Source organism: Pisolithus orientalis, assembly GCF_024613125.1.
Source record: "Pisolithus orientalis strain OTSU chromosome Unknown F5J12scaffold_3, whole genome shotgun sequence".
In the NCBI taxonomy this organism is placed as follows: Eukaryota; Fungi; Basidiomycota; class Agaricomycetes; order Boletales; family Pisolithaceae; genus Pisolithus; species Pisolithus orientalis.
Genome location: NW_026260784.1, coordinates 1,786,043 through 1,807,619, shown reverse-complemented (window position 1 = coordinate 1,807,619; position 21,577 = coordinate 1,786,043). Strand labels below are relative to the sequence as shown.

General features: G+C 51.7%; 9 protein-coding genes across 9 annotated transcripts; 2 read left to right on the top strand and 7 right to left on the bottom strand.

The window, feature by feature from the left end:
- Positions 1–32: 32 nt before the first annotated feature.
- On the bottom strand, positions 33–3,109 carry F5J12DRAFT_803519 (uncharacterized protein). The gene is made up of 13 exons (XM_051744461.1): positions 2,583–3,109; positions 2,464–2,524; positions 2,341–2,406; positions 2,247–2,284; positions 2,145–2,189; positions 2,021–2,081; positions 1,951–1,967; positions 1,608–1,900; positions 1,061–1,557; positions 757–1,009; positions 658–695; positions 412–604; positions 33–349 (listed from the first exon to the last, which is right to left on the bottom strand). The coding sequence occupies exons 1-13, from the start codon at positions 2,663–2,665 to the stop codon at positions 276–278; spliced, it is 1,719 nt and encodes a 572-aa protein (XP_051604458.1). The 5' UTR covers positions 2,666–3,109; the 3' UTR covers positions 33–275.
- Positions 3,110–3,403: 294 nt separating this feature from the next.
- Positions 3,404–6,525, top strand: F5J12DRAFT_312738 (uncharacterized protein). The gene is made up of 8 exons (XM_051738854.1): positions 3,404–3,560; positions 3,621–3,765; positions 3,832–3,965; positions 4,014–5,091; positions 5,150–5,443; positions 5,501–5,791; positions 5,846–6,160; positions 6,214–6,525. The coding sequence occupies exons 1-8, from the start codon at positions 3,521–3,523 to the stop codon at positions 6,239–6,241; spliced, it is 2,325 nt and encodes a 774-aa protein (XP_051604457.1). The 5' UTR covers positions 3,404–3,520; the 3' UTR covers positions 6,242–6,525.
- Positions 6,526–7,348: 823 nt separating this feature from the next.
- Positions 7,349–8,401, bottom strand: F5J12DRAFT_312698 (uncharacterized protein). The gene is made up of 4 exons (XM_051738853.1): positions 7,956–8,401; positions 7,794–7,895; positions 7,643–7,734; positions 7,349–7,590 (listed from the first exon to the last, which is right to left on the bottom strand). Exons 1-4 carry the CDS (start codon positions 8,370–8,372, stop codon positions 7,560–7,562), a joined length of 642 nt encoding a protein of 213 aa, XP_051604456.1. The 5' UTR covers positions 8,373–8,401; the 3' UTR covers positions 7,349–7,559.
- A 90-nt stretch (positions 8,402–8,491) lies between these two features.
- F5J12DRAFT_713526 (Thi4 family-domain-containing protein) lies at positions 8,492–9,613 on the bottom strand (the record flags this gene model as incomplete). Its single annotated transcript, XM_051740839.1, has 4 exons — positions 8,492–8,634; positions 8,689–9,154; positions 9,208–9,391; positions 9,444–9,613. 4 exons carry the CDS (start codon positions 9,611–9,613, stop codon positions 8,492–8,494), a joined length of 963 nt encoding a protein of 320 aa, XP_051604455.1.
- A 1,990-nt stretch (positions 9,614–11,603) lies between these two features.
- On the top strand, positions 11,604–12,786 carry F5J12DRAFT_713946 (chorismate mutase; the record flags this gene model as incomplete). The annotated part of the gene is made up of 5 exons (XM_051740866.1): positions 11,604–11,829; positions 11,906–11,927; positions 11,998–12,287; positions 12,364–12,647; positions 12,709–12,786. 5 exons carry the CDS (start codon positions 11,604–11,606, stop codon positions 12,784–12,786), a joined length of 900 nt encoding a protein of 299 aa, XP_051604454.1.
- A 521-nt stretch (positions 12,787–13,307) lies between these two features.
- Positions 13,308–15,721, bottom strand: F5J12DRAFT_888683 (Septin-domain-containing protein; the record flags this gene model as incomplete). Its single annotated transcript, XM_051747277.1, has 6 exons — positions 13,308–13,321; positions 13,385–13,499; positions 13,597–14,623; positions 14,681–14,727; positions 14,801–15,112; positions 15,206–15,721. The coding sequence occupies 6 exons, from the start codon at positions 15,719–15,721 to the stop codon at positions 13,308–13,310; spliced, it is 2,031 nt and encodes a 676-aa protein (XP_051604453.1).
- Positions 15,722–15,864: 143 nt separating this feature from the next.
- Positions 15,865–16,411, bottom strand: F5J12DRAFT_312926 (uncharacterized protein). Its single transcript, XM_051738855.1, has one exon. The coding sequence runs from the start codon at positions 16,306–16,308 to the stop codon at positions 16,009–16,011; it is 300 nt and encodes a 99-aa protein (XP_051604452.1). The 5' UTR covers positions 16,309–16,411; the 3' UTR covers positions 15,865–16,008.
- F5J12DRAFT_803462 (uncharacterized protein) lies at positions 15,962–19,542 on the bottom strand. Its single transcript, XM_051744460.1, has 7 exons — positions 18,969–19,542; positions 18,865–18,902; positions 18,075–18,807; positions 17,683–18,004; positions 17,549–17,602; positions 16,876–17,484; positions 15,962–16,798 (listed from the first exon to the last, which is right to left on the bottom strand). Exons 1-7 carry the CDS (start codon positions 19,464–19,466, stop codon positions 16,419–16,421), a joined length of 2,634 nt encoding a protein of 877 aa, XP_051604451.1. The 5' UTR covers positions 19,467–19,542; the 3' UTR covers positions 15,962–16,418.
- Positions 19,543–20,564: 1,022 nt separating this feature from the next.
- On the bottom strand, positions 20,565–21,455 carry F5J12DRAFT_803460 (uncharacterized protein). Its single transcript, XM_051744459.1, has one exon. The coding sequence runs from the start codon at positions 21,344–21,346 to the stop codon at positions 20,699–20,701; it is 648 nt and encodes a 215-aa protein (XP_051604450.1). The 5' UTR covers positions 21,347–21,455; the 3' UTR covers positions 20,565–20,698.
- Positions 21,456–21,577: the final 122 nt, after the last annotated feature.

The following is a 21,577-nucleotide window of genomic DNA, read 5'->3' as shown; positions in this document are numbered from 1 at the left end:
GGGTTTCTGCAGGCCACCGATGAATCTGCACAGTGCAAATAATGGTATTGTGCCACCATATAGTTATGAGTTATCGAGGTAATACTTGTGCGAGTGCAGATGAGAATGAAACCGTTCCAATTAACCAACCACACTCAAATCTGCTAGGGTACGGTCACCTCTATACGGAAGACTTTGTGTTACCTGATGACACTGATCTACGACGTTCAGGAAATGAAGCCACCCTCATAGTCCTTCCCAGTAAATACCCACCTTCTAAAGGTGTGGTAATCCTCTCAATTATCAGTAGCCTCCGCTACTGTCCCAGAATGAGGAATAAACTCTAGATTTTGCACAATTACGGGCCAAACTGGAGAACGCGGTAAACACTGGCACTAGGGTGGTCAAGTAAAAAAACGAGACATGACCCACTTTCTTCAAATCCAGGGTGCCTCCCTTTCCGAATCTGTTGCCATACCATCTGCATCCCTTCTGATGCTCGAACCTCGGCCCAGTGTTCGAGGAAGTACTTGACCTGGACTTTCCTTATATCGGGGAAGGTAGCCGAGAATGGAGAGAACACTTCATAAGGTATATTCTCCACGCTGAGCGACTTTTGGATGTGCTGCGAAGAAGACAATTACATTTCTATGAGAGATACAGAGAAAAGGGCTGAACCTGAGACGCCCGCTCTTTTAGCTCAAGAAGGCCTAGTTCTATACATACGAGGCAATTAAGAAAACTTCGAAGTAGAGACTGCTGGCATGGAGGACGTACTATCGGCTAGACGATAAACAGCCTTGGCCGAACACGGCGCGGGCTGCGTAGGATGGTTCTGTTGCCATCTCTTGATCCATTCGCGTCTGGTCGTTGGGTTTTCGACATGAACGGGCACCTTTTGGTTGTCCACAAGGCTGGATTGGCTCTCGGATGCTCCCTGAGCGGATGTGGTGGCTCCTCGCTTCTGTTGTAAGGGGAACGCGATAAAGGAAGATGAAAATGGTGCGAAGACAATGACGTCAGTGTATAGCTAAATGTACCAGATGAGATCCTATACATGTGTTCAGTAGACGCATCTTACATAGTAGAGCACGGCTTTGTACGTCGCATACGCGACGTCCTTTGTGACCACGCGCATCTTCTTCGGTCCCTGAACCTCGACCGTTTCTGGTCGGGTAGCAGGCTGAGCTTGCTCTGGCACACATCTAAGCGAAGCGTCTGTACTCTTCGGCGAAGAAGGGTCAGAAGCTTTGGCTTGGACGTTAGGATCTTCCTCCGCAGGGGCCGCGTCGCTGGATCTAACACTCCCGTAAGTGTTCGAGTCTGCAACTGACTCGAGGACACTTGGCACACGAGTGGAAGTGGGGGAGCCAGAGACGTATTCTGTCTCCGTCTCCGTCGAACCATCAAAGCTAGGTTCTTCTGAGAAATCGGTGACAAAGTCCTCGTCCTCGTCATCTGAATCGTTGTATTGATACGAGTAGGTGACATCGGATGCGATGTCCATGTCCTCTGTGTCTATCTGGGACTGCCGGAGGTCATCGTCTGCTGAGGCCTCCAAAAAACCAGACCTAAACACTGTGTGCGTTCAGTAAGGGCGAAATGCAGGCAATGGATAGCTTTCGCACTGGATTCGAAATAATCCGCACGCTCCAAGATCCTCCTGTTGGCGTATATCCTTCGGACCTCTTTTGATCTCCCTCTCCTAGGCAAGATAAACTCTACATCCGAGTATAGAGGATCGTCAAGTAATCCTCCCACTCGTTCCAGATAATCTTTGGGGACGAGCTGCACGGGGACTGAAGGGGACGGTACCGGTGCTTGAGGAGACGATGTGATAGTGCACACGATTAAGAGGGCATCAGCTTCCTTCACACTGTGTGAATTGTAATAGATGTGATCTCGTTTTGCAAATTGTGCCCTGTGAATGGAATAGTCTTGAGACCGACATATGAGCCCAGAGTAGCCTACCATCCCCAATTTGCCGTCTGTAATGTTGCAGTGAGTTAGCACGTTTTACGGCGAACTTGGGATCACCTACCTTTGACGAAAAAGAGTGGTTTTGTGCTTCCTTTGCGTTAAAAAGTACGGTCTTCCCAACACTGGACATGAAAACAGGGACTCCCTGAGGACCAATCACTAGGACCACAAAGACTACGACTGACTTTCGTAATTCGAAGGTGAATTTGTATACTCCTTCACGAACCCACCTTTTGGGAAAACGGGCATAAGCAAGGAAACCATCGATGGGAAGAGAAGGAACATACTTGCCGTCGAGTGCCTTATCTTTCTCTTCTGCGTTAGGCTAGCGAGACATCAATAGGACGCCCACCATAGAACGAGGGAACCTGGGAGACGCACTTCGCAAGAAAGATACAGGCTTACAAACGCCCCGTTTTCTGTGCCGGAGTTTGCGTAGAAAAGGATCTACTCGGATGCGAACCTATTTGGATCCGCTGATCTCGCAGGAATCCAGAGGCATACCTGCCACCTGCCGCCTCCAAACTTGCCTGACTTCGTTACCTTTGACTTGGACTCGCCTTTGCTGTTTTCGCGGTGTCAACGCCGTCTACATCCACGAAGCCAAGCCAGCATAGACGGACCTCGAATCGAACAGACTCTTGAGTCCCCGAAGGACCCACTCGAACGTAATCGAGGTACTCTCTTGCATGTCAATCTTCTCCATGGGTGAAATCCGTTCAACTGCTGTGGTAGTGGGAGGAGGACACGACTGGAATATATAGTCCCAGTGCCAGGATCACCTTGAGGGTGGCAAGATCAGGATGGTCGGGTTGTGGGTCACTGAGCGTGCCGCTGCATGCGTGAAGACGTGTTGTTTGCATCGCCCCTGGCCACATATGTGACTGATCAGACACAAATCCACAGCTGGCCAGCCAACGGCAACCAGCTTCGTTCCGAACATCCCGGTTTCTTCACTGTGGAACTACCGTGGATCACTCTAGGCACACGCTACGCAAACTCCAAGTACTGGGCCGTCTGAGAGACTACAAGTAGGCTGTGCGTATGGTACATCCAGCTTTCCGCAGCCCTGTATTGCAGTGCAGTCACTGCACAGACCATCGAAGGACTTGGTGGTTGGGATGGCCTGAGCCGTCAAAAGACCTCGTGGTAGATACAAACTACAGCGCCAGTTGTCCTGAGGGGTATTCTGTAGTCACGTGCTGCCTGCCCCCTCGTAAATATCCTGGTCCGCGCAGTCAGACACACAAAGCGTTGTACTCGGACTTGCACGGACCTGCAGTCCTCCAGGACTGGTCCGGCCAGCAGCTCTCCTTCTACCCCTGACCCGTACCTGGGAAGCCCCCGACCGTCGTTTGCACGTACTTCTGTTGCCATCAGGTCTGTTCCGGCTGCATCCTTGCTTCCAGTTAATGAAAATCGAGCGCTTATTGGAGAATAGTTGTGCCGGAGCATCTCTAACCACCAAAGTTCAAGAAACGCCGACGACCCTATTGCTCCTTTATTTCCTAAGCCCGCATTCCTGTGGTTCTGGCTTCACTCATCCCCGGCTCTCTGAGAAATGTCGTCCGAGGACACCAGCCATTTAGTTAGAATCACTGGTAATGGCGTGGTTCCGTTGCCTTAAATGTACGAACACCTCTGACGGTCGACACACCCAGTTCTTGCTGCAAGTTCCCTTGTCAAGAGAGAAGTGTTCAGCCAGCCCGATCCTTTCGCAGTCGTGTCTGTTGACGTCAATCAGACGTACACCACTAACACGATCAAACGTACGCTTATTCCTACGTGGAATCAGCATTTTGATATGTAAGATTCTTTGCTTCTCATCCCAGTTGCACCTATACCTTAACTTTTGGCCCCTTCTATTCACAGTACCATCAAACGGAGCTCCACTATCACCATCCAAGTCTTCGACCAACGCAGGTTCAAGAAGAGGGACCAAGGTTTTCTGGGACTAGTCCGGATTTCTGGAGACGAGGCCTTGGAATACTCCAGAAACACTCACGGTCAGTTTTGTCCTCGTCCTTTGTGCTGCCGTCTAACAGATTGTCCAGGTTTGATTAGCAAAGATTTGGCGGAAATAGAGTCTTCTTCTAGTGGTCCGCCGGTCTCTGGCAAGCTGCTCTTCTCTTTCTCACTCCCACGCACCGCTGGGGCACAACAACATAACATAGATCAAACAATCAGTTCTATTTCATCGTTACGTTTGTCCGAATCTTCGTCTTCGAATCTCCGCTCGCACAGAAGCTCGCCATCCCTTCGAGTGGAATCATCACAGCCAAACCCCGCAACATCTATGTTAGGCACACTTCAGGGTCGTAGCTCATCGTTTTCCCCTCGGCCACAGTCTAGTAATTCCCCTCTGTCTCCACTGTCATCCACATCGCGCCTTGGCTCCCGGCAGCCATCGAATATCAATGACGTCCCACACTTGCAGGCAGTCTACGAAGACGAGTACGGCCAGCTTCCACCTGGCTGGGAACGGCGCATTGATCTAAGCGGCAGGCCGTACTATGTAGATCATAACAGGCGTACCACTTCATGGAACCGTCCAGATCCACCGCAGCTACGGCAGCCTGCTGCAACTTCACTCCCTGCACCTCACCAGCCACAGACCTCGAGCAATTATGCAGATGTTCCTCTACCAGCAGGCTGGGAGGAGCGTCGCACCCCAGAAGGCCGACCGTACTTTGTAAATCATAATGCCAGATCGACGACGTGGAGCGACCCTCGAAGGGCTGCTACAACTACGGCTGCGACCTTACCGGAAGACAGGAATGCAAAGCTTGGGCCACTGCCCTCAGGTTGGGAAATGCGCCTTACCTCGACAAATCGTGTTTACTTTGTGGACCACAACACTCGCACAACAACATGGGATGATCCTCGTGTGCCCACGGATCTTGACTCTAATGCTCCTCAGTACAAGCGTGATTACCGACGAAAATTGATCTACTTCCGTAGTCAGCCCTCGATGCAGGTAATGGACGGTAAATGCGAAATTAACGTCCGACGGAACATGATGTTGGAAGACAGCTACGCTTCCATCATGAGGTGTCGGCCTGATGATTTAAGAAAGAGGTTGGTCATCAGGTTCGAAGGTGAGGACGGATTGGATTATGGAGGCGTGTCCAGGTTCGTTGGTCTTCATTATTAGCTTTGTAGCCTGATCTGAGTCTCCCGTCGCGTTTAGGGAATGGTTCTTTTTAATTTCCCATGAAATCTTTGATCCTTCGTACGGTCTCTTCCAGTATTCGACACACGACAATTACACATTACAGATCAATTGGCTGTCTGGGATCAATCCAGACCACTTGAGCTACTTCACGTTCGTTGGCAGGATTATGGGGCTTACCATATTCCATCGCCGTTTCCTGGATGCCTATTTCGTGCCAAGCTTCTACAAGGTGATCTTGGGCAAGAAGCCGTCACTTTCGGACCTTGAGGGAATTGATGCAGAACTACACCGAAGCATGGTTTGGATCCTGTAAGTGCGGTCGTTACGTCTATTGAGAGCGGCTCTAATCATGTGCACAAAAACCAGGAACAACGACATTACTGACGTTCTCGAGATGACGTTCACGGCGACAGAAGATCGCTTTGGCGAGATTCGAGAGGTTGAATTGAGGGCGAGAGGTGCTGACATCCACGTCACGGAAGCTAACAAGAAGGAATATGTCGATGCCGTGGTGGAGTATCGCACAAGAACTCGGGTAAAAGCGCAGTTCGACGCATTCATGTCTGGATTCAAGGAGTTGATACCTGTGGACATGATTGATGTCTTCGATGAACGAGAACTGGAGTTCTTAATTGGTGGAGTACCGGAGATTGACACGTACGTAACGTAAGGCTATTTCAACTGACTGCCTTGCCTGACCGACGAGCGCAGTGACGACTGGATTTCGTATACGGACTACCGTGGCTACGAGAAGACGGACAAAGTCATTGGGTGGTTCTGGCAGGTAGTCCGTAGCTGGCCTGCCGAACGCAAATCGCGCTTGCTGCAGTTCGTAACAGGAACTTCGAGAGTGCCTGTAAACGGATTCAAGGATTTGCAAGGTTCAGACGGTCCACGAAGATTCACGATCGACAAGTCTGGTGATCCGTCTCAATTGCCTCGTAGTCACACATGCTTCAACAGAATCGAGCTCCCCCCTTACGAAGATTACGAAAGTCTGGAAAAGAAGCTCTTGTTTGCGATAGAGTGAGAAGGCTTGCTTAGTCTCTGGTTCATTCCCAGGCTGACAGATTACGCAGGGAAACTGAGGGCTTCGGAGTAGAATGATCCACCACCGCTATCCACTTTTTTTCTGTCACCTTCGAGGAATGCCACTGCCTTGTACTATGCTCCTTTCTTCACGGATGTATCTATATCATCTATGCTCTCGTGCCATATACGTGACCTGCCTTTTGACGATGGACCGTGCGGTTCATTGACACACCATGTCGTTCCATCTAGGGTCATTTGATGCGCTCGTTTCGGAGACTAATCTTAATTTGAAGGTTGTTTCAGAAAATCTACAAGTGGTGGAGTGGTGGAGCCTACCGCCTGTAGCAAGTGGTATAGCGTGATGTACGTGCTGTGCAGGGCGTGCCGCCGGTGCCACAGATGTGCTCGTTACGGAATATAATCTCCCTTCGCAGACAATCAATACTGACTTTTATCCCAAGTATTGAATGAAGCTGAAACTACGTGGTCGTACAGGTGGTCTCTGCGATCGACCCGAGCAAGTGCGTGCAGGCTTTCCAATTCATCTCCTCACTATAATCGTTTGTTTTTTGTAGTTCTGTATAATCTTCCGCATACGGATGACATATTGACGCCTTTACCAAGTTTCAAGTGGCTTCTTGGCAGAGCGATTATGGCACGTCCCATTCGAACTATCGCCTTTTGATGAATTGAGTGCATGGGGTACATACCCATGGGTGCTATGTTTGAAGTTCACATCCTTTATTTGGGCGTGCGCGTAGACGACGGCTTTCAGTTGGTAAGCTTCTGCGCCGAGGAAACGTTGGGGAAGGACCTATGGACCGACAGACTCGCTATGTGCGCCTTTTTACAGACTCCATTCAGCGAGGGGAATGTGTTTCTCAATGACCCCGCGTTGCCAGAAGTGCTAGAGAGGCTCCTGCCACCTGTGTAAGCGATTTTTACAACGTCATTGTTATTTATCGTATAGGTAACCTGCTCATTGCGCAGCGGCGATGCTCAATTCAGAGCATACTACATGTTTGGAAATTCTTCGAACAGCCGTGAAGCGGATCTGCGAAGTGTACCAGGATTCAAGGAGACTGTCGCCCCTTGTAATCCGCCCTGTCTTGTTACTGGTTGGCCATACTGCGGCTAGCTTAGCGCTCCTAGAACACGCGACATGGTCTTGGAGAAGAAGCAAGGAAAACAATTCCAACGTCAAAGTAATCAGGAGGTAGGCCGTTAAGGGAGGGTCTCACATCATCCATGGAGAAGTCGGACGTCTTATGGCACAATCGAAAGAGATGAATAAGGCGATAACACATGGTGTGAAGTTGTAACTGTGATATACCTCCTGTCACCGAAGGAAGGAGATGTAGTCTCCCGACATTTTCCCTCCTAGGTAGTTGAATCAGGCTATGTTATATGGCACGATGTGACACCTGACATAGTACGGATTTGAATGTCTGCGAGGATATCGAAGGAAAAACATACCCCAGCATGCCACGGCCTCCCCAACCTTTCCTAGGAATGAGGTTGAGGTTTAATGTCTCTTCCTCACGGAGAACCTGCACCACCAGTTCTCGCTTCGCACATCAGCCGTAAGCATAACAAAGTGCGGATGATGCCAAGACAGAAAACCTACATTTTCACTAACAGATACGAGTTCTGCGAGTCGCTGCAGTAAGGCCGCCGATGTCCTTGTCAGGTGGCCAAACTTGACAATGAGATCTTCGCGGCGAAGACCCTGTGTAGCGATGTCATCCAGATTACGACCCACCTAGATAGGGAACGGTGTGTCACGCACGGATTCAGCAGCAGGACTACCAGGGGCTACACCATCTACTCTGGCAAACGGCTTCGGGTTGTCCCCCTCGATGTTGCTGGGCAGTGAGGAAGCTTCTACCGACACAGACGTCGAAGGCACGAGAGCAGCCACCGAGGGATCAAATACTTGTTCCAGCACCTTCCCAATTTCATTTGTGATATCCTTGAGGTCGTTTCTGAGCTCTATTATGCGGTGGCGTGCTCGCCGTATGGCGTAAATGTCCAGATCCGCGCGAGGAAAGCCCTCGCGGTCGACTAAAGGCGTGGTCATGTCGGATGAATTTGCTTTGAGAACATCAGCCTGAGCACTTATTTCTGCTTCTATGGCATCTTTTTTAGCTATGAGTTGCCGTGCGCGTTCTCGAGGACTGTCTGGTGAAGGTAGCATAAGGCCCATGTCTTGTGTTCACAGTACTTCTTGCAAAGGTAAGTCGCAGGATAGGGTCAATCATTCACGTGACTGTATCACCACAAGTACAAATACACGACTTATGTAAGCACACTTTAGTATCTTGTTTACCCCACCACCTTGCCGTCGACGATCTGAGAAGAGTCGAGAATCCGAATGGCTTCTTTTGCTGCCTTGATCCCACTGGCCATCATCGCCCCAAACGTAGGTCCCATACGGTTCGACCCATCGTGTTCGGACAACTCCATACCTGTGCATTTTCCATCAATGCCAGTTTAGCAGCAGGATTGATCTCCAATTTTACCTGTCAGAATCAATCCCGGAGTAACCTCGCGCGTCCCGTTGACAATGGCGGGTTCAGCGCGGTTCATGTCCAATCCTCTCATGTTTCCCAACTCCTTCAACAGGCCGGCACTGACCAACCTTTTCGCTGAGAATGCTCCCATTGGGCCGTCATGGCCAGTGGCAGAAATAATTACGGGAGCCGTAATGGTGTTAGGGTCCATGCAGGACTGCGTGTCGTGGTTGAGTGCCACGAGTGTCCAGTTGGTTACTACCCCAGCAACACGCTGGCGGCCTTGGAAATCCGTACGGATGATGAGATCCTCCACTGCAGTGGCGTTCATCAAGACGACATTGGGCAGCGCCAGAACACGAGAGAGGATAGTCGATGTGAAGAGAGCGGCATGTTTCACAACCACGAAGTTTCCCTCGTCCTCGTATGGTATGCCCAGCTCCCGCAGGAACCTATCCGCGGGCTTACGGACAACCTAATTAACGAATTAGCACCCATTCTACGATAGGATGAAAGATTGCTAGTCACCATCGGTGTCATCAACTGACCTCCCAACCAAGCTCCCCCACCGGGTGCAACGTTCGCTTCTAGGATCGTTACTTTGAGGTCTGGCCTTTCCGTTGCCAACCGGTAAGCGCACGATAATCCGGCACTGCCAGCGCCGACGATGACAACATCTGACACAGCACGCTCGTACATCATATTGAAGTACCTGCATTCTCTCAGTCAGCCTCTCATCATTACGTTGACCTAACCAGAATGACCGTTTTATCATGGCTCTGGATACCTGGGCCTCCTCGATGGGAGCAAAACGATAGTTCCCCTCGTAATCCTCGAGCACATCATCGAGCTTGTCAACGAAGGCCGTATTCTTCGTAGAATAGGCCGGCCTGTCTTCGATTATCGCTGTGTCAGTAGCGACAGGAGGTGCCATGGTTAACTAGTAAGCAGGTATGTGTTAATCTGCTCTCAGAGAAACTTGGAGTCTCTCGAAGCCCTTAAATACCTCGGAAGATATCCACACACGTCAACAATTTGTCATGGGATACGTCGATCGATCGGGCGTAAAGTCTGGCACCTCTATATGTTACCACGTTCGTGATTGACTGCTTCGCCGAAAGGTGATCATCCTAGTCTCCGACATTGCACCATAGTGCGAAATTTAATACACCTCCCCTGCTTGAGTTCTCCACTATCGAATTGCTGAGTGCCCTTGACTTGCATGTCATGTGACTGAATATTACTTCTGATTTTCTGTCATTTCTGTCATCTCCAGGGGGAGACGAGCGGTACTGATTGCCACCTTCCGGTGGCGTCTCTTATCTGCTGATATGCAGATCTTTCTTCGAACTGGCCCTGACCATGGTTGGATGAACGATTATCATCGCATTCGCCAGCATTAGCACAAGGGGTAGGTCCTTATGCTACTTTCACCGGACTATTCACCCTTACATCATACAAATACCTAGTACCTCACTCTGAAGAGCAGATGAGATCTTAGCTGGGACGGTGTGACGAGTCGGCTGGATGGGTTGGCCTGTTTTGGTATCGCTGAAGGAACAGGATATTAGGCTTCTCTGCAGTTACACACTAATATCGGCCGAATACTTTTCGGACGTGATCTCCCCATCAGCACCATCCGACACCTCCACAAGGGTAGAGTCGGACAAGTAGTGAATACCAACGTAATCGGCAGCCCTGAATAGGGGGAACAACACCTCTAGCCACCCGTTAATGATCGTAGGTGGGTCGTCGTGCACACGGACTCAAGTTGGACCGTACACGAGCAACTCACCTCCGGCAGGATCGAGGGCCAGAGATCCACTTGTTGGGAAGTGACGGAAGCAGACACTGGACAGGTTCCTGGATCCCTGTTACTGCGCATGCACTGTACATCGTCACACATGCCGGATTCGACGTCCTTCCTATGGGGTGGCCAAATTTTCTCACCGTGCCCAAGGTTTGCATTTCTGTGATGGGCCGGATAACAGCGGATAACGTGGTAGGAGGTTCTCCGTGGATTGAAGGAATCTAACTTCTGATAATGAATACGGTTCGGACCTTGCCCAAACTGTTGCTCCAGTCCAGTCTAAGGTTGATGGGCGGCAAAATCGCCGTTAGGCGGGGGACGAACTGCAACCGACCGTTGGCCAATTCCTTGCTGCAGATCTCTGCGGGGTCAGCTTCCCCCCCCCTTTACTGCCGCAGAGCACTGAATGTTATGCGTCCAGTACAGCACTATCTACAGTAGCCTTCAATGCTCGAGCAAAATTACTGCAGATAGAGCGCTACCGAAACGATGCTGTGCCGATAGCGATATCATTATTACAAGCATGCGGTATTAGGACACGCTCCGTCCATTGTTCCGAGTAGCTCTGCGGCGCAAGAATGGCGCACGAAAGTTGAATTATGCCCGCACACTACGCCAGTTAGTTTAGTACTAAATCCACCTGCTTCTAGGCGGCGGTGGCCATAAGTGGGGTAGATCTGGCACGAGATAACAATCGGTAGATACCACCTCCGGGACGTCACGTCGGGGCGCGCTGGCAACTTGACTGAATGGCTAATCAGTGGATCTGTCCCCCTTTCCAGGGCACCCGCATCAGACAACTTGGAACTGGGTGATGGGTGATATGGTGCTGACCGGTGTGGCCGTTGACCGGCTGGTACAGAGGGATAGGAGTTGTTCGGTTGCCAGTGCCATCGCTGATATGATATTGTGCTTGACACCTGCCCGCTCTGTCTCCTCGCCTCACATGAGGAAAAGGGTCTAAGTTAGTATGTAAACACAGTGCCCTTTACCACAAGCCTGTGCTCCAACCTTGCTCCGGCCAAGCTGTATTCGACCATAAAAACCCACCTAATACCACCAACCCCACCGAATACTTTTCCTCTCTTCTGATAAATCGCACTACAACTAAAAGATGCTGTCTCAAAATTGCGTGCACGTAGGGGACCCTCTGTCCCTAGAACGCATTCGATCAATCCTGATCCGCCTGGAAGATACCATTATCTTCGGACTAATAGAACGAGCGCAGTTTGCACACAATGCCAAGATGTACGTCAATGGTGGGATCCCTGAGCTTAAAGAAAAAGGCATCGAAGGCAGCTGGCTTGGATGGTTTTTGAAAGAGATCGAGACTTTCCATGGTTCGCTATCTTTTCCCTTCCCTCGCCATCTCATGCCAATGAGCTGAAACGTAAAATCACTTTTAAAAAAACGCAGCCAAGGCCCGCAGATACACGAGGTATGTCCCCTATTCCTCTCCCGAGATTTTTCTTTTGCATCCACACTAATCTGCGTTTCTGCCCGTGAAGCCTCGATGAATATCCATTCACATCTAACCTCCCAGAGCCTGTCCTTCCTCCTCTTGCGTTCCCAAAAATCTTGTACAAAAACAACGTCAACGTCAACCCTTCCATCCTCTCCTTCTATACCCGCTTCATCGTTCCTCGCATAACACAGCGAGCAACTATTGCACTCTCTGCACTCAAGCGCTCCAATGGAATCGTCGGTGGAGACGAGTGCGAAGACGATGCCAACTATGGCAGTGCAGCAACTATAGATGTAGAAATCTTGCAAGCTATCAGCAAGCGTGTGCATTATGGTGCGTACAGCACCATTTTTTTCTTAAAAAAGAATCCATCAGCTAGGTCATTGTCTGATGGGTGCCTTGACTACAGGGAAATTCGTGGCAGAATCCAAATTCCGGGACCACCCCGCCGCGTTCGTCCCCCACATCCGTAGTCGCAACGCAGCAGAACTAGAAGAACTGATCATGAGGCGAGACGTAGTTCAGAAGCTACTCACGCGGCTCCGAAGGAAGGCCGCGACATATGCTCAGGAATTTGGGCCTGACGGCGAGCCCATTGCCAACTCGCATTTGAATGGCAATGCAAAGGTGGACGTGGACGGCGTTGTTGAGCTGTACGAGAACTACATCATCCCTCTCACGATTGAGGTCGAGGTAGGGGCTCTTCCGGATACCCGATCCAGTGTCCGTGCGTGCTGATATGTCCTCTGCTAAGGTCGACTATCTCCTTCAGAGATTGGACGGATTGGGTGAAGCAGAAGTAGAGGAGCTTATGAGGACCAAGCCAAATTGAGGTAAAGACGATCCCGCAGGCACAGCTCAATTGCTCCCTATCTGCTACTTACGATAATGTGTAATACAGTACCGTACATATTCAACCCCGCCTGGGGTGCTGAGAGCTGCTGCTGCTGATCCGGTTGTCACGAGCGTGTCATGAATTTAAGCGATTTTGATTTGAGATGTAAGCAAACCCGGATCCATCCAAAACGAAGAAGGCAGGCTCGAGCCAAAAGAGGATGGGAAGGATGTGATAAGGGTGTTACAAGCGGCGTGTCGATAGATATGTAATAGAAAGGAGATGGGAAATGAATGATCCGTACGTACTAGTAAGAATGCTGCAAGGTGGTATCACATTGACTGTGTTCGTTCTGCAGAAACAACAAAAAGAGAGGCGAAAGTCAGGGGAGGGGCTAGTAGTGGGATAACAACAAAAGGGATACAAAAAACAATAGGTTGGACAAACAAACACGTCGGTCGGTAGGTGGAAGGGAGGATAACGCTAAATAAATATAAAAGTATCAAGGGCACTTGGTTTTACAAACCGAGATCTGGGGGAAAAATCGATGAGTAAACTACCCCCTTTTTTTACGAGAGAGAGAGCAGTTACTAACCTTCCAAGAGACGCTTTGCCTGCTCAGGTCCGATGGCTCTTGTGGCACGTTTAGCCAAGAGTTTCTCAGTTCTGTACCTTTCGTACAACACTTCCCGAGTGTGAACTTTGAGTACCTGCATTGAATGAATGAAGCGAACCCAACAATAATATATATCAGTTCCCAATTCCGTGAGAGCAACGCAAAAACAGAAACGTAATAAAAAGGCAAACCTTCATGTGCGTCAATAACATGGCAGTTCGCAGGGCGGCGAAGTCACAATGGTCAGGGTTGAGTACGTCAACGGTTCCCCATCGGAACTTCCTCTTGAATACACCCCTCAGATCTTCCGGCGGAGTCTGATTGTATACCGATTTGCGGGTTATGGTAGCGGGGCTATCCGGGGGTCCCCCCGTCATTGACACTTCTGTCACAGGGGTCGAAGAACTATTAAGGTCTTCACGGGGAACGGATGAGTCAGGGGTCACCATCAACGGGTGCAATTGTATTGTCCGCGGAGACTCCAGCGGCTCGGGCGCGATGAATGCGAACGGCAATAATGTTCCCAAGTCTGTTTTCGCCAGCGTCTGTGCTGAAAAGCGTACATTCGCGACGCTTAGCTCGTCCACTTCCTCGGGGAAATGTGGCTCTCGCTCATCTTGAGCAAGAGCAGAGAGGTCCCTGCGAGAGCGAGACCGGGACCGGGATGAAACCTGTCTAGTCTTTACTCTTATGACTGGACGTGATGCTCGTCGGTGACCGTCCTTGGGCTCCATCGCCTCGGTGTCAGGGGTCGCGTGGGAATCGCCGTTAAGATGTTGATCCGAAGGGGTGCTGCCATTGCCAGCTGGATCGTTTTCATTGGCAGCAGCTGGTATTTGTCGAGACGGCGAAGAATCTCCATCTTTCGCCGTCATGGGCGTAGAGAATATACCAAAGTCCAATTGCACTTCATGCAGACCCCTGCGGACGGCGTCTTTAACGGCAGATAACGCGCTATCGGTGAGGGAATCTGCACGTGCAATTATGGGAAGCACGTTAACACGCTCCGACAGGCGACGGATCACCTGGAGCTCGGCCGGTGACATGGTGAGTTCACCGGGGGTGCTTGAGTCCAGGAGGCGGTCATCCGGCTCCAACGGCCGTACTGTTGAAGACGAAAGCCTCGTCTCTGAGTATGCCTTTCTTGGGAGCGACGATGACTTCGCGCGGTGCGCGTCGCTGGTCATGATAGAGGAGGGGTCGATCATGAAAATACACCTGACACGAGTAAGACACTCCATTTTAATGATCAATTACAGAGGCGCGAAAACTCACAGGTGTATGTGCTGATCTCCTCTACTCTGCCGAACGACTTTACTTTCCTGTCATCATTAATTGACGTTAGTAAAAGCAAACCACGGACCATGTTACATCGGAAGGAAGAAAATAACGAACTTCGATCATAGTATCCGCATACTGTTGGTCAATATACTTGATAATACTCGTAACCTGACGCTCCACACCCAACTCCTTGCCTTCACTGAAGTCCAAGCCGGGGGTGTCAATGACAGTCAGGAGCACTCTCTCATATCGAGATTCGGATGTCTCGATGCACGCCGTGTTGATCGACTGAGTCTGTTTGAGCTCGCCCCGGAGAAAACGATGCAACGACGCGCGTTGTTCTTCTGATGCGGCGGACGAAATGTCTGAGGTATCGAGGAGAAGACGGAGGAGCGAGGTTTTGCCCGTGCCTCGACCACCCACGACCTGAAACATTACATATATCAATCCAAACGCGTTCGTCTCAGCCACCCCAGCGCATCCAATTGATCGAGAACAAAAAAGAGGCTCGCTACTCACCATGAGATTAAACGCGGGAGGGTTCCTATTTTTCCTATGCACACGTCTCGCAACCACAGTCGGCGCATTCGTACTGGCGGGAGTACCGCTCCTCCAATGATCGAACGCGGGGTAGGCACTTTGGGGAGACATATACAACGAAGATATAGACACCACTCCATTGTGAACAGCAGCTGGATGATACAGCTGATGACTATGTTGATTGTGACCTGGTTGTAACCAAAATGGTTTGTGGAAAAGAATCGGCGGGGCGCGGTCGAGCGAATGTAAGGAGCTTTTGACCGCACCTTGTTGTTGACGGTAATGCAGTAGCGACATCGATAATTCCATTTCCTCCTCCCCCTCCTCGTCCCTCTTTGCATTGGGCACTGGTGTTTCGCGCAGGACGGTTACATCTACCAGGTTCTCTGGCCATGGAATTCCTTGCGCGTGCAGTTCGGGGAGAGAAGGGGACGACCTCAATGGCGGGGCCGACGTCGTGCTCGTGTCTTTGGGTCGCCTTCGAAAGGAAAACATGTGATGTTACAAGGCCCCGAAGAGCGAAAAAAAAAAGGAGCGAAAAGATAAATGAAACAAGCGGGAGAAAGAACGTATGGATAGGATATGTGCACTGATCGCGGCGGCCTGCTACTAACTCGGTAGCAGAGAAACTTTTGGAGGTAGACTGTGGAAAGTGAACAACCGTAGGAACAAAACGACAGAACTGAAGTCCCCCCCGACGTCCCTGTCAAAAATTACATACCATGGCAACGCCGGGCTTCTGGTGGTGGCATCTTCTGTCCGCTCTGCTCGCACATATGTATTCACAAGCTCTGAACATTCTTAACACATACATACAGATAGCGAGTAGTAAATTGGGTGGCTGGCTGAAGGGGGAGGGGGAAGCCAAAGCGGGTGTGAGTTGCAACCAAAGAACGGAAGCGAGCGTGGTAAAATACAGTACATCTGTCCAACGTGCAGGCGAAAGAGACAGGGAGACAAACAGAACTCATGCACAACCCAAAAAAAAAGAAGTGATGGATGATATCAAGAGACGATAGCAACAGCAGCCTTGCAAAGGGGCAAGCATAGAGCAGACGAGCCGGACCAATTCTACAAGCCATACCCAGATGGCATTTGAAGGTGGAAAAAAAATTGAGGGAGGGAGCGTGCCAGTTGGAAAAATGCGGATTTTTTGATGCTGTAACATTGTGTAAATGCCGGTCGTTCACCCTCAGGGTATGCTTTCAACGGCGTCGCCCACCCTTATTCTCTTTTGAGTTTGTTGAGGGACGTCAACCTCGTCAATCTTCCTCTTCAAATCGACATCCATGGGCTCGCCGCAGCCTCCGGTCGTCTCCTCCAGCGGCGTTCCATTAGGATACCGAGAATCGCCAACAACCGTCGAGGACGGTGGCGAATGCGTGGGGGTGTGCAGCGCGCTCGAGGGTGTTGGGCCAACAGCCTGCATGATTTTTGATGATATCGAAGCGCGTCGAGCACCCTTCTTATTTCCCCCGTTATGACCGGTGCTATGATTATAATCACACGGAAGCTGCCTCCGGGCGCAGCTCGAGCACGCTGGCTGTGCACCATCACACTTGGTCTTACGCGCTATATTATGTACATCGTCACACTCGTCAGCATGCGTCGAACTTGCATGGCGATCGAGGATGAGAACAGGAACTTACCCCTGCAGAAGTTGCATGCCACCACTTTCGGTCCGGCGCTAGTGGCCTGCCGACTGCTCCTCCCAGGCATGGTAGATGCACGTTTCCTCTGCGCAGCCTGCTGTTCCGAGGCTGGCCGGATGAGAGGCAATGGTTGCGCCGTCATCGCGGCGGCCGCTGTTGTAGGGGATCTGTCGGGGAGGGACAACGTGGCGATATGCGGCAATTCGTTGTCTTTGAAGAGGGAGCGTCCCTCTGATACGGACGAGCCTCCAAGTACGCTAGGTTTGGGGCGAACGATAGGAGCGATTGCTGGCAGCAATTCACGCGGCTCCGAGGGCCCTGCGGCAGCATGGGGCTGTGCGAAACCATCGAGTATGGGACGCTTGTCAGCGTTGGAGCTCTTGCGGGACAGGGGCTGAGAAGAAGCCATCTCGGGGGGTGTCACCGAGGGATCATTTTCATCGACGGATCTGTCGTCGCCGCCGCTGATATCGGATTCGGACTCGTCTTCCTTGCGACGGTGAGAATTCCGACGTTTGCTGTTTTGTGGCATGTAGTCGCACGAGTTAGATCGTTTGACACATTGACTACACGCCGGTCGACCACCGTCGCATTTTAGTTTACGAGCTGTGTGTGGAATATGAATATGTCGTTGCATCAACCAATTTGCCACGATTCTTTGGCTACTCACAACGACAAAAGTTGCATGCAACAGTAATCTTCTTCGTGCGCTGTTTGGAGGACCCTAAAGATAATGATGATGTGACGACGACGTTTTTATGTATGTAAAAGATTGTTGTCAAGCCGATGGTGGGAGAAACTTACTCGGGGCCACTTTGACGTTATTGTGGGAAGAATTTATGCCGTCAGACAAGGGTCTTGAAATTGGCAGGGGGCGCATATCCGTCCCTGGTGGGACACCGTCACGAGATATTGATAGGGATGTATGGCAGACAGCAGCCCCGCCATGACTGGGTGGAGAGGTCTCGATGCTCAATGCAGGTCGTAAGGGATGATTGAGGGGAAGCTGGGAGCGCGGAACGATGTTTGATTGTGTGTGAAGGAGGTGATTGGGTGGGTGGTGCTGGGCGAGATATTCGGCTCTGAATTTTTCAAAAAGATATTCGCGGGTATACTTCTGCAGGGTCTTGAGAGGGGGTTGTTGTTGTTGTCAGGAAATCGGTTACGACGGGGAACAAATAAAACGGGGTACATACTTCCATGTGATGAAACATAGCACAGCGGAGAGACATGAAATCGCATTGGTTCGGATCTAGTACGTCCATAGATCCCCAGCGATAGCTCCTAATAAATTTTCCATGGATGAGTTTGGAGGGGGTAGGATAGTGTGGAGAGGGAGTGTATTGCTGAACGAGTTCGTGGCGAGGGGGGGATACCCTTGCGACGCCATCGCTGTGAGAATAGCATTCAGGGGAAATGAGAGCATAAGGCAAGCGTAAGTATGAGGGGGCGGTAGGAGAAATAGGGGGGGACGGATGAGCGGGAGAAGATCTATTAGTCCGGGAGGGATAGCCATTTGGGATTTCACTTTTGACAGGGTGTCCAGACTCGGCCACGTCTTTACGGTGCTGATACTGCGGGTGCATGTCCATATCGAAGATTCCAAAACCGATGCCGGCTTCTGCGAGATCTCGGCGTATGGCGGTCTTGACGGCAAGGAGACGGTCGTTGGTCAACGTGTCCGCGCGTGCTATGACGGGGAGCACGTTGACTCTGGCAGACAACCTCCTGATAGTGTTTATTTCCGCGGAGGGAAGGGTGGGACGACACAGGAGGGGGTTTGTAGTGACGGGTGGTTCCAGGATGACGGGTTCGGAGTCGGTGTGTGAGAAGCTGTTTGTGCGAGCGCGGGAGAGAAGGGGGGCGGGAGGCCCTGGCACACAGGAGGGAGGGGGGATGATCACGTCGGGATCCAGAAAGTAGATGCACCTGTATTAACTGGAGTGAGAGGGACGACTGAATGAAGCGCGCCTTGGGGGAACGCACAAATGGATGTGATGGTCACCGGTCTGGGCCTTCCACTCCTGTGAGATAAAGAGGGTATGTATATGAGCGGAGTGGACGAGGGGGGAGGGGCGGGACTGGCTTACGTCGTCGATGCCTTCGGCGAAGCGGGCGTCGACCTGTCTGAGGATGTCCTGGATTGTGCGCTCGACGGAGTGGTCGTCGGAGAAGTCGAGAGAGGGGGTGTCGATGAGGGTGAGTGCGAGCACCTGCGGGTTGCTGTTACTACTACTGGTAGTGTTATTTCCGGGGTCGAAGTCGATGTTGACGTTGACGGAGCGGACGTGGGCGGTGTGTCCGCTGCATCCCTGGACGAACTTTGCGACGGAGACAAGCTGATCCTTTGTGGCTGTTGTGGAGATGTCGCTGGTGTCGAGGAGGAGACGGAGGAAGGACGTCTTTCCGGAGCGTTGGCCGGCGACCATCAGGGTGTATCCTCTGTAGGGATGAGATGCTCCGGGGCGCAGGCCGTTGGCGGCGGAGGGCGGGGGATGGGACGGGGGGTAGTGGGAGAGCATTCGGGCGACGGAGGAGAGGGACGACGAGCGTCTGCGATGGTCGTCGCCGGGGACGGCGAGCGGCATGACAGTCCCGGCGAGGAGGAGAGGAGAGGAGAGAAGGGGTGGTGAGGTGAGGCAAGCGCGGGGAGGACCAGACCAGACCAGGCTGGCTGGCAGATAAACACCGATATTCCACAAAATAATAGCTAACAGAGGGCAACGGGAACGGAGCCGAGCGCCAGAAACCGAGCCAATCGGATGTGTGCATCATCCGTTATTATTATTATTATTATTATTATTTTATCTTAGCGATCGGGGTCCTGTCTCCGTGCGAGACCATTCCCATATCCAGCTCACGGCGGGTCGTCCCTCGACTCGGCCCGAGACGACGACCCCGCGCTCAACTCGTACTGGCCAGTAATAATATTAGCCTCGCCGCCCTCCGAGGCCTTCTTTCCTTTTCCCTCCTTCTTCCGTGACCCCTTCGGCGCCTTCCCCGGCCCACGCCGCCGCGGGTGGTCCTGGTACTTGCACTCCAGCGACCGCGTAGCACAGTTCGAACAGCTCGGCTTGGTCCCATCACATCGCAGCTTGCGTCCTGCCCGGCCACTTCAGCGCAATCGGCAAAAATATTATCGAACAGTGTCTCTCACCTCTGCAGAAATCACACGCGACGTAGATCTTGCGCACCACCTTGGTCTTCTTGCCCTGCTCCTCTTCTGTCTCTCCCATCGACACCTCCGACTGTCGTTTCTTCCCCCGCCCTCTCGATCTGGCGCTCGATGACGCAGCCCCAGCCTCCTCCCCAGGCCGTCCCCTCTCTTCCGGTCGGTCCCTATCTCTTCCTGTTGGCACACTGATCTCCCCGAGCTGCTCGGGGACACGTAGTCTTGGCAACGACGGAACATCATACTCTTGCGACCCCCTCGCTCCAATCTCTCCTAGTAGCTGGCTCACAGGTGGAAGAACCACCTTGCCTGCTGATGCTGCAACGTCACCCCCACGCCCGGCAATCCACGTACTGCCCGAAGAAGTAGGACCCCTGCTCCGTTCTTCTTCCCTAGGGATTGCCCCCCCGTAAGCCCTCCCATAGTGCGAGTCTGGATAGTGCGGCGGTGGTCGCATCGTATCCCCTTCTTCGTACACTGTGTTGTACCTTGTAAACCTTTTCCAATCCTTACACCGGTTTTTTTTTGTCTCTCCCATGCTTACCTTGGTGAGATGACCCTGCCATCGACCTTCTGTTCTCCTCGTAAGTCCTCGAGAAATATCCAGATCTATAGAGATCTCCTCGTTCAGGTACGTCCAGATACCATTCAAATTAAACCAGCCTCGTACCGAGCCATCTCGTACCCCCGACTCCCTCCTGTCGTTAATTCATACCGCTCTCCTCCCTCTACACGTTGCTCCAGCCCGCGGTACGATTCTCTTCCCCCATGTGCTGGCCAGGGCGCCAGGTGTGCCTCTCCCGGCGGCCTCCATCCTGGTACACCAGGCAGTGGGTAAGGCGGGGGAACGGGTGGGGGGATCGTATATGAATGCTGTGCTAGGTGGCCATACCCCATCTCACCTCTAGACAAATTTCTTGTCATCGCTACCTGGGGGACGACTGAAGACGCGCCAATATCTTCCCCAATCGCCTCTCGTGAGAACGATGTTGAATACGAGCCCGACTCGTCGTCTTCTCCCGGTGTTCCAGAGTCCAGCGGTGACAATGCTCTGTCACCACCATCCTCATCGCTGGGAAAGATGGCCGGCGTCGTCAGTGACGCCATCGGATTGGGGGCAGGCGAATATGAGAAACGCTGTTGTTGTCGCTCAAATGCATGCGACGATGATGGTCCAACCTCGGAGGACGAAGATATCGATCTCTCTGGTGCCACCACCGTATCTCGCGGCTGCTCCAAAACATATCGATGCAGCTCTTCTGGGAGCGAGTATTTTCCTTGACCGGAGTTAGCCATTCAGGTGGGACTACGGCTAGATTATTGAAAACGGGACGATAATATGATGATTATGATGATGTGGTGATCCACTGGTCGGCGAGCAGTTACTATGGGTGGGTGTGTCGATGTCTTCCTTCGCGCGGGGCATACAATAATGACGTGAATTCTGGTCGAGTTGTTGCATATACGTGCGCCTCGTTCGTGTGATGAAATGGCTGTCTTCTCTACAAGGACACACTGGACGAGCTG

What these genes read in the sequence shown, in the direction of transcription:
- F5J12DRAFT_312738 (XM_051738854.1), top strand. Translation starts at nt 3,521, where the DNA reads ATGTCGTCCGAGGACACCAGCCATTTAGTTAGAATCACTG. An exon ending in ATACTCCAGAAACACTCACG is followed by an intron (nt 3,966 to 4,013) that starts GTCAGTTTTGTC and finishes CAGATTGTCCAG; the next exon opens with GTTTGATTAGCAAAGATTTG. An exon ending in AAGCTCTTGTTTGCGATAGA is followed by an intron (nt 6,161 to 6,213) that starts GTGAGAAGGCTT and finishes CAGATTACGCAG; the next exon opens with GGAAACTGAGGGCTTCGGAG.
- F5J12DRAFT_803462 (XM_051744460.1), bottom strand. Translation starts at nt 19,466, where the DNA reads ATGCCGCTCGCCGTCCCCGGCGACGACCATCGCAGACGCTCGTCGTCC. An exon ending in GGTGACCATCACATCCATTT is followed by an intron (nt 18,808 to 18,864) that starts GTGCGTTCCCCC and finishes CAGTTAATACAG; the next exon opens with GTGCATCTACTTTCTGGATC. An exon ending in GGCATGCAACTTCTGCAGGG is followed by an intron (nt 16,799 to 16,875) that starts GTAAGTTCCTGT and finishes TACATAATATAG; the next exon opens with CGCGTAAGACCAAGTGTGAT.
- F5J12DRAFT_312698 (XM_051738853.1), bottom strand. Translation starts at nt 8,372, where the DNA reads ATGGGCCTTATGCTACCTTCACCAGACAGTCCTCGAGAACGCGCACGG. An exon ending in GTAGTCCTGCTGCTGAATCC is followed by an intron (nt 7,896 to 7,955) that starts GTGCGTGACACA and finishes ATCGCTACACAG; the next exon opens with GGTCTTCGCCGCGAAGATCT. An exon ending in GGAGGCCGTGGCATGCTGGG is followed by an intron (nt 7,591 to 7,642) that starts GTATGTTTTTCC and finishes GTACTATGTCAG; the next exon opens with GTGTCACATCGTGCCATATA.
- F5J12DRAFT_312926 (XM_051738855.1), bottom strand. Translation starts at nt 16,308, where the DNA reads ATGGCTTGTAGAATTGGTCCGGCTCGTCTGCTCTATGCTTGCCCCTTT.
- F5J12DRAFT_803460 (XM_051744459.1), bottom strand. Translation starts at nt 21,346, where the DNA reads ATGGCTAACTCCGGTCAAGGAAAATACTCGCTCCCAGAAGAGCTGCAT.
- F5J12DRAFT_803519 (XM_051744461.1), bottom strand. Translation starts at nt 2,665, where the DNA reads ATGGAGAAGATTGACATGCAAGAGAGTACCTCGATTACGTTCGAGTGG. An exon ending in GATAAGGCACTCGACGGCAA is followed by an intron (nt 2,190 to 2,246) that starts GTATGTTCCTTC and finishes TTTTCCCAAAAG; the next exon opens with GTGGGTTCGTGAAGGAGTAT. An exon ending in ACAAAGCCGTGCTCTACTAT is followed by an intron (nt 1,010 to 1,060) that starts GTAAGATGCGTC and finishes TGGTACATTTAG; the next exon opens with CTATACACTGACGTCATTGT.